Below are 10,408 nucleotides of genomic sequence, written 5' to 3'. Positions count from 1 at the left end.
AATGTCAAAACTTTCTTTATTGTTATTATTATTATTATTTCTTGGGTAGAAATGTTCAATATTACTTGGCTGTTAGCATTGGGTAGAGGAGAGTGTGATAGAAAAGGGGTTGGAAGAGCACTAACTTGGGAATTAGTGTGCTTGGGACTTGGGAGACTTGTTAAGTAGTGATATATGCTTATATGTTTGATTGTATTTTGGTGTCTAATTGTTCAGTTGGGTCTTTGGACTTCGGATAAAAATATAGTGACTGGGTTTCCGTTCCAAGGAGGAGAGAGGGAGGGCTGGTTTTGTTCATTGTTTTTTGTGATTACTTGTCATTTCAAAGAGATGAGAGGTGTTGTTACTGTTACCTTCTTGTTTTCTCACCTGCTGCTTCTCACTGACTATTGCTTTTCACTTCCCTTGTGTACTAATATGAGTGGGTTTCTTTCTTACTTTTCTCCAAATTTAGTTCCCTTCAGGTTCTTTTCTTTATGCTTTGTTTGATTGCCATAAAAATGGCATAATGGATATGAAAACTTGGAAGCGAGTAGTAGGTTGGCAAGCAAATGGAGCATGAATATAGTTTAGATTTCAGTTCAATTTATCTATTTTTTTGGTTCTGTTTGTATGTTGACTGATTTCATGGCTGTTTTATTTGAATAGGAGCACCTTTTAGTCCAGAGATGCCGCTTGTTTTCTGTCAATACGAAGGTAGTGTTTGTTGTAGCTCCACTGATGATATCCAATTGCTCAGTCAATTTAGGGCAATGAATGTCTCTGATCTTGGCTGCCGTTCTCTTCTGAAATCAATACTCTGCTCAGTAAGATGGTCTGCCAGTTTTTTTTAATGATAAGTTTGAGCTGATTATTGATTGCCCTTCCTTGTTGATATTACTGTGCCTCTATATTGCTTATGAAAGAGTTGGTTTTTTTTTTTTTTTTTTTTTTCAAATTTTAATTTTAATTTTCAATGACTAAATAATGGCTACAGGTATTTGTTGCACGATCCTTGATTGTGACAATATCTACTTCGTTCTCTACTTCTTGTAATTTTATAAAAAGAGAAAGGAATTGTCAAATGTGTGATAAAATTCAGAATGCTTAAATGTTAGTTGTACTAGTGATACTTTACTTGATGACTCATACATGGCTTATGATTTAAAATTTGGAATGTGGCCTATTGACTTCGCTCATATTGATTAAAGATGAGTGTTCATAATGATTACCATTTAATATATTCCTCAAATGTTGTTATGTGATAAATCAGCATTCACTGAGTGCCTTTGAAAATTCCAACATATAGCTGCATGAAGGCAGCTCCTAGTTTGAAGTTTAAAGCAACTTAAGTATTGTTGCCATTTAATTTAATGCTCACCTGAGCTACTAAGACACTTAGACCATAAACTAACTGAGGTGTCATGCAAGCATTTTTCACCACTTACATATATCAGTTATGTATATGCATGGCAGAGATGTGATCAGTTCTCAGCAGATCTCTATCGAATTGATTCAACACCTCGGAAGGTTCCTGTTCTCTGCAATTCCACGGTTTCAGCAAACTCAACCCTATCCCAACTTGCTGAAGTTGATTTTTGTTCAAAGGTTTGGGATGAATGCAAAAATGTCTCAATATTAAATTATCCATATGCATTGAAAGACAGAGGTGGTAGGCCATTTAATTCCACTTCCAAGCTGACTGATATATGGCAATCAAAAAGTGCTTTCTGCAATGAATTTGGTGGAGCTTCTGAAGCTGGAGAGGTATGTTTTGATGGTGGACCAGTTGTACTAAATCAAACTGAAAATTTAAGTCCACCAAGTGGTATTTGCCTTGAGGAAATTGGGAATGGATCCTACCTGAACATGGTAGCTCATCCTGATGGGTCAAATCGTGGTTGGCAACTGTTCCGGAGCAAGGATCAGGAGCACTATTGGCAATTGAAAAATCATATCCTTTTCTTGATTTAACTGATAAAGTATATTCTGATGCTGAGTTTGGAATGTTGGGAATAGCATTTTATCCAACCTTTCAACAGAATGGATGCTTTTTTGTGTCATTCAACTGTGATAAGGTTAAGTGGCCAGGATGTTCAGGAAGGTGTTCATGTATCTCAGATGTCAGTTGTGATCCTTCAAAGCTATACCCTGAATATGGGGCACAGCCATGTCAATATTCCAGCGTCATAGGAGAGTTTACTGCTAATGGTACCACATCGCAACCTTCCTTGGTAAATTCTGCATGGTTTTCTAGAGCCATTTCTTTTAATTATATCCCTTGGTGGTCTTAATTGCATCAACTTTGCCTCAATTACAGGTAACAAGCGTCAAACCCCAGGAAGTCAAAAGGATATTCACTATGGGCCTTCCATTTACTTCTCATCATGGTGGTCAGATTCTTTTTGGACCTGAAAATGGTTATCTGTACTTCATGATGGGAGATGGTGGAAGTTTAGGAGACCCTTACAATTTTGCACAAAACAAGAAATCCTTGCTTGGAAAGATAATAAGGCTTGACATAGATAACATATCAAGTAAGTACTGGAAAATGTGTTGTCTATATCTCTGTTTGTGCCTTTTACACAACAGGTTTCAGCCTTTTGCTTTTCTGTTCAAATGCATGTAGTTTTCTATGGTTCTACTCGCATAAGGCATTAAATTTATGACGTGGTTTTTGAAAACATATTTTTTAGGCCCCAACAAAAAGGACTTTGAAAAATAAAATCTTTTTGACAGGAAGGGCAAGTAGCACTTCTTTTAAAGTTGCTTGGAGTCATCTCCTTCTATCTTTAACAATACAGAAGTTTATGACAGAAGCAGATTATAATTTTTCAATATGATTGAAGACGCAATCTCTACATCCACTTTCTTCTCAATTCAATATAAAGTAAAATCTAATATGATGAATAATCCGATGACTTAATGGATATCAGTTTTCATTGTTATGGCTTTGGGGGCAGGTTTTGCTTTTGAGGAAGAAAACAATTTTTTGAGCTTTGTTTTAGTGGAGGACAAGGGAGGTCTTGGTTGTTTTATATTTGAAAAATGTTTGACCAAATTTATGTTACTTAATTAACTTTACATTTCCAAAATAATTCCAGTTTCATCATATTAAACTTTCAAATCCACTTACAATGTACAATAGGTGCATGTGACTAATCTCTTGAAATTTTTGGTCTTCTCTATACTGCTGCATCTCACTTAGGCAACCCTCCATCTATGCTTCTTTTTTTTTTTTTTTTTTTTTTTTTTTTTTTTTTTTTTTTTTGGCAATAAATAAATTACAGGTGCAATGGGATTTGCTGACCTTGATCTATGGGAAAATTATTCTGTCCCGGGAGATAATCCATTTGCTGAAGCCAAGGAATTGCAGCCTGAAATTTGGGCCCTAGGATTCAGAAATCCTTGGCGATGTAGTTTTGATTCAGAAAGGCCTTCATACTTCCAGGATGCAGACGTTGGCCAGGTTGGCAGTTTCCAAGTTTAATTTTCTTCTGAATGACTAATTCCTTGTCAAGATTTGTTGCCTTTACGTAGGCACAAAAACATACACACCTAGTGAACATTAGAAGCTTTTTATGTTTCTTAATGTTGTTCACACGTGCATTTGCTTCTTTTTATGTGATTTTTTATTTTATTTTTAATCTTATCTAATACCATTAATGCTTTAAGTCATTGATCTTATAGGACCAATATGAAGAGATGGATTTAGTCACTAAGGGTGGCAACTATGGATGGCATGTTTATGAGGGCCCCTTTATTTACAATCCCTCAACTTCTGTTGGGGGTAATACATCTGCTAGCTCTATTGATCCAATATTCCCTGTAATGGGATACAACCACTCTGAGGTAAACAAAGGTGCAAGACCTGCATCTATCATAGGTGGCTACTTTTACCGTTCTGTGACTGATCCATGCATGAATGGGAGGTAAAAATTGGCTTTATTTGTCTGATCTTATGACCAACGAATCGTTCCAATTCATTAGAGTCTCTTGTTTACTAATCAATGGGTCCTAAGTAATGTCAAACAATGTTATTTCATCTTCTTGAACATTTTGTTCCATCATTTAGCAATAAACATTGTAATTGCACGCAATGAAGACCATCTCACCATAACTTTTACGGTTTTTTGGTCAACATATAATCTTTAAGTATTTAATAGATATAATGCCAATAGAATTAAACATACTACAATAGAGAAAAAAAAAGTATTGGCATCATATTTGTCTCACTCTTGACAATACCTGTAAAATAAGGCACTTTTATTTTTCTTTAGTACTTAACACTGTTGGAAGTGCTTAATGTTGATGGTAGTATATTCTTCTATTGTCCATATCATGCAAACAGGTACCTTTATGCAGATTTGTTTGCTAATGGTACGTGGGTAGGTACAGAGAGCCCAACAGATAGTGGGAACTTCACTTGAACTCAGATTCTTTTCCGCTGTGCTCAAGACTCTCCTATCCAATGCAGTGTTGCAGCAGGAAGTTCTCTTCCCTCACTGGGGTACATATTTTCTTTTGGTGAGGATAACAGGAAGGAAATCTTCATCCTAAGCAGTAGTGGGGTATATAAAATTGTTTGTCCTAGTCGGCGTAGTCGCTGCAACTACACTTGTTCTAAGGAAAATGTTACAGATCTTACGCGTCCAGCATCTGTTCCTTCTCCTTTCAACTCAACTAGAAGTTGGTTGAGCAATCCATTGGTAGAGCTGCTGCTCTTAGTTTTTTCATTGCTCGTTTTTTTTGGCATGTTTAATCTATAGAGGGAAGACAATACTGTGTCAAAACATGATTGTCATATAAAATGAGAGAAGCGTCCTCTTGGCCACCTCTTTTCTTGATCCCTCCTATACTTTTTGATTCCTTGTTATGCTGCAGTTGAGTTTATCTCCGTAGTACACTCAGAAAGCATTGGTTTCGTCATTAATTTCCAACAGAATATTTTAGACATTTTAAAGATCCTTGAACTCGTAGTCCCGTGGCTTAGTAGCATTACCCAGTTCCATGGAGGATAGCTGGGGTTGAAATTTCCCTCCCAACTTGGCTTGTAATGGTGGATTTTTATTTATTTATTTATTTTTGCTTATAAAATATTGATTTCTTTTAAGCTATAATATATTTAACAAGACTTGATTAGAAGTTGGTATGTTGCTACCAGTTATAGACACAAAGAGAAGACTATAGAGAAATATGCGAGAACATGCCTAGGTGTCCTACAGGACAATAATTCTTAAAGACTTATCAGACTTATCTATTTTGTTTGCTACATACAAAGATAGGAAGAAAACAATATAAGAATGTGGCCTTAAATGAGTAGAAAAGGTTATCCAAAATTTCTAAAGAATTTAGATAAGTTAGATAAATTTTGGATTTAGGATAAATTATGTTTTAAAGCTAATTACTTAACAATGTTTACTTTTTAAAGCCAAAATACAAGTAAAAAAAAAAAAAAAAATCAAATTAGTAACAATAGTTATGGCAAAATACGTTTTGAAAAAAATTCTAAAAGAATCTTGGAAAAGAGAATGTGAACAAATATAACAAGAAGATTATAGAGAACAACGAAAGAACTTCTATTATTTGTTGTTTTTCGGAAGAATGCTACTTTTTATATATATAAGAGAATAGAGAATAAGAAAACAGACTTAAAGGAATCACCTAGAACATATATAAGTGTCCTCAAGTACAATAATTCTTAAACACTTATCAGAATTGTCAACTTTGTTTACTACATGTACAAAGATAGGAACAAAACAAAGTGTTTGCAGTGTGTGTGAGTCTTATACCTCCATCTGTTGATGACAACCCTCCACCCCCCGGTCCCCCCCTCACAAAAGAAAAAAAAGAAAAGTTTTCATAAATAGAATATGTTTGGGCTTGCCATGGCATATGGGTCCTCACTACTAAACTTGGGCCGAGAGTATATGCCCTTTTGTGTATGAACTATGAACCTATTGCAATGAGTCAATACTCGCAGGCCACATTAATTAAAAAAAAAAAAAAACACTTTAGTACTAAAAAAGCCTTCTCAGCAATTAAAAGACCAACTCAATAAATCACTTGTTCTTGCCCAAGGCCCACCACCAACAAGACTGACAGAGATCGTGGTATTCTTAGATCCAATACAACATCCAAATTAATCCCATTTCTTAATATCCACAGATGAATTCTTTTACTTGTTTGAAGATCACTTATATATAGTGAAAAAACACTTTTAAACACTTAAAATGTAAATTAATGGAAAAAACCCCTCAATTTGCATCTCTGTAAAGGACCAACAACATTCAAGGTGCCCCAATTCGAGCATGAGCATTGAGCATAGCTTGAAATAATAATGGTTCATGTACGTTACGGACATCTCTATAGAAAATTTATCAAACACCTTTGATTGCATAATCCAAATCTTGAGATTTCATATACTGGTTTAGTATATGATTACGCACTTTACCGAAGGCAGATTCAGCAGAATTAATGCCAATGGCACTACAATACCATACATATAGCAACTTATTGCTAAAAATTGAAAACTGAAAACACTGTAGCAAAATAATTTTTAAATGTATGAATAGTACTGCGGGACCCATTTTTAATAAAAAATTGCTTAAAAAAGTACATGAACAGTGCGCACACGGTACGCGCACAGTGCGCGCGCTTGTCCCCCGCAGAAGAGGAAAAAAAAAAAAAAAAAGAGGAGGCAAAACGTGGATGCAGCAAAAAAAATCTGAATCCAAACGCCCTCATAGAGTAGGTTAGGTTTGTTAAAAGTTGATGTTTTTGTAGTTTTCTATGCATGTGGTACATTTCCCATTGGCCATGAATTTAAAACTTCTCATTTTTAGCAATTTACTTGCATGCATCTATCTAGTTATGTGTACGATGGACAAGTGTAAGGTCCGTTAGTTATGTTTGAAAAGTATATTTATGTACTTGAAGAAGTTTAGAATCAATTGAATGACAAGTTAAAAGAAAATTATAGCCCATTTTTCTTTCCTTGTTTAGAAAAATAGTTATCTCATTAAAAAAAAAACATAATCTTTGATAGCAAAATTTGATAAATACTCATCAAAATTGTTGTACTACTCCTTGATTCCAAAGCCAATATAGCGGTATTAGAGTTTGGTTAGAGTGAAAAGCAAGTTGGAGGTGAAGATTTATGGCGAGAAAACAAGCCCCAATAAAAGCATTGCTAGTAGCGAGTTCAATCAACCAACCTAGATGTGTCAATTCGTGTTCATGCATTGGGTTCGTGTTGTGTCAATTCATTAGTATTCGACTATATAGGTCAATAGTAGCATGATATGTTTATTAAACGGGTCAAGATTCCTCAATCCTAACACGACCTATTTATTAAATGGGTCAATCCTGTTGACCTGTTTATTAGATTTTATCAAAATGAAAAAAAATTATTAAAAAACAAACAAAGAAATATTTTTAATATAAAATTCAAAACTAACAAGTAACTGCATCATAAATAATCATTTAAAACTAAAGCACATCCCAATATCACAAATAATCAATTACAATATGTCAAAGAAAATAAACCACAATAACTAATAAGTTTATATATCTAGACTTTGAAGAGTATATTGGTAAAATGTCATTTAATTAAATGGGTCAGACAAGTTCTATGTATTCAACACTAACCTAACCCTTTTATTAAATGGGTCAGCCATGTCAATCCGAATATGACACAAACCTATTAAGTCTCAACCCATAACCTGCTAATTTCGTGTCGTGACGTGTCGAGTTCGCAGGTCGTGTCCAATTTTGTTACCCTTACTAACTTATGAAACCCAACTACATTCATCTCCAATTTTGTATGGGAATTGGGAAAACCATGATTTCTGGTTTATGAAGATAAGAAGTTTACTTGGGATTTGGGAGCATGTAGAGGATGGGTATGAAAAATTGGAGAATGTGGCAATTTCGTCCAATGCTCAAAAACAACAATTAAAGTAGCACATGAAGAAATTAAGATGCACAAGCTCTTAGCTTGATTCAACTAGGGGTATCTGAGTCTGCAAGCCAACCTGATCCTGACCCAAACCTCTGTTTTAGTGGGTTGGGTTTGGGTTGACCCGTTTTAATTCAAATTTGTAGTCATTGTGTTACAAAAATGTGTACTTCTCATTTTCTCCTTTTACTTCTACGCAAGTAGATTTATTTTCACATTCTCTTCCTTCTCTTTCCCGTTATTGTCCCTTATCAAAATAATAATTACAACGTAAACCATACCCTTCAAGAAGCTCAAATATAAGAAGGCCTTAAGGGCAAATTCATGAGTAAGCTCCAACTTTTTGAAGTAATTAATTTCTCACGTAATTAATTGAAAGGCGGGGCCAAAATGGGTATTTGCCACTTTCGTTCAAAACAAGTAGCAAAATGCCCATGTTTTGAAACTATCTAGCAAAATGCCCCTGTTTTGAAACTCAATTTTAAAAAAATCGAGTTTCAATGAAAAACTCGATTTAATGAAAATCGAGTTACTTGCAAAATGTTACATGGAACTCGAGTTCCATGTAATTTTTTTTATAAAGTTTTTTGCCTATAACTCGATTTTTTAAAAATCGAGTTTTTCATTGAAACTCAATTTTTAGAAAATCGAGTTTAAAACAGAGGCATATGGCTAAATAGTTTTAAAACAGGGGCATTTTGGTACTTGTTTTGGGCGAAAGAGGCAAATGCCCATTTTTGGCCAAAAGGCGGTGTTTTTATTTTCGGGGATAAATTTGAAACAAATTGTACGTGGTCTATACTCTATATTCTGCCAAGTAAATGAAGTATCAATACAATTAGTGTGCTTCAAAGTTCTTTCTTGACATGATACTTGAAATTTAACTTTGCTTACGGTTTACTTAATAAATCAGACATTGACGGGTTCAACTAGCTATGAGGATCTTTTAAGTCAATAAATCAGCATGTACAAGAAAACACAAATTGTATTGTTTAACTATAAATTACTAACAGTCTAAAAATTATTTAAGTTGTCTTATAGTAAATAGCCAACAGTCTTTTGGCCCAATGACAACTTCACTATTATGGTGAATATACACCCAGGTTTAATGCCGGGGTCTTTACTATAAACCAATTAATTAAAATAAATTACTATGACTTAGTCATCACGTATCATATCACATGGTCCTTCAACTAAAAAGTTCTTAGTTCAATTTCCTTGGTTAAAAATGAAGGATTGATTAGTCATCTATGGAACTGAAGTGAAGGTTACGAGTAAATTGAAAGGAAGTTGTCCTGTATCTTCTTAATCAACTATTCTAGAATGAAAATTATCTTTAAGTTTCGTGTGTGAAGGAGAATATCCAGACAGAATTTTGACCATAATTCATTCAAAGCAAAGATCCCGCCAAAATGTAAGCAATTTCATTTCATTGTAAGACTAATTTCATTGTATCATTCCATGAGACACAGAAAGAGTCCAGCTTAATTTTGTTCTATAAATTACGAGAGGCTAATTTACGAAGTATGAGAGGCATGGAAAATAGGAAGCAAAGGAAGAAAGGAAAAGAGGTTGAGGGATTCCTGTCGCAGGAGAGATGGCCCAAGCTGAATATATTCAATGCAAAGGCTCAGCTAGAACCATCCTTCTGTGACAGGAATCCCTTCAACTTCTTACATATATATAAGTACCACAAAGACGATGATAATTCCTAATCCAAATGAACTGAGGTTATAGTGGAGCACTGTCGTAGGAGAGATGGAACCTAGTGCTTCAGATACAGCAATAGGCACTGTCTCTCCTTGACAGTACGTCCCACTCCAATCTCTATATACCATGCTATGCCAGCTTAATTAGCATACATCAATGCCTGATCTGATTCTCTCTCTCTCTCTCTCTCTCTCTCCCATGCATGGTTCTGGTATATTATGACCAGTGATGAAACAAAGCTACACCATGCATGTAAGATCTCCATCAATGGTAGGAAGTTATTACTTTTATCAAAATCCCATTATTGTTTCATGCGTGCATGCAACTATGCAAGGTAATTGACTTTGGGTTCTCCTATGCAAGGCAATTTATTCAAGTCACAATTTCAGTTATTTTTTGAGGTGTGTGTAATAAAAAGTACTTAGTAACTTTTGTTTGATCTTACCTGCGGATCTTTTGTTAATCAAATTAAAAGACTTTTGTTAATTGATCAATGGAGTTTCAAATAGTGTTAAATAATGTTATTAATTTCATCTTCTTCATGTTTTTGTCCATTATTTGAGCAAATAACATTGTGATTACGCTAATGACTAGCTTACCATATTGTTATTTCATCTCTCTCTCTCTCTCTCTCTCTCCACTTAACATATGCTTTCCAAGTAAATTATAGTTGTTTTAATCATATTATCTTTATATCTATTAGAAATTGGGCTGGTTTTGACCTAACCCATAAACCATGGCCCATGGTTCGTCCACATG

General features: G+C 34.6%; 1 protein-coding gene across 1 annotated transcript; it reads left to right on the top strand.

Moving 5' to 3' along the window:
• Positions 1–966: 966 nt before the first annotated feature.
• LOC142633600 (HIPL1 protein) lies at positions 967–5,035 on the top strand. The gene is given in 5 exon segments (XM_075807847.1): positions 967–976; positions 1,382–1,876; positions 1,879–2,190; positions 2,300–2,516; positions 3,270–5,035. Coding segments are annotated over 4 exon segments (912 nt in total). The 3' UTR covers positions 2,395–2,516; positions 3,270–5,035.
• The last annotated feature ends 5,373 nt before the right edge of the window (positions 5,036–10,408 follow it).

Source organism: Castanea sativa, chromosome 1 (assembly GCF_040712315.1).
Source record: "Castanea sativa cultivar Marrone di Chiusa Pesio chromosome 1, ASM4071231v1".
NCBI classification, from domain to species: domain Eukaryota; kingdom Viridiplantae; phylum Streptophyta; class Magnoliopsida; order Fagales; family Fagaceae; genus Castanea; species Castanea sativa.
The sequence above is the reverse complement of the archived record's forward strand: the minus strand, read 5'-3'. Positions and strand labels throughout refer to the sequence as shown.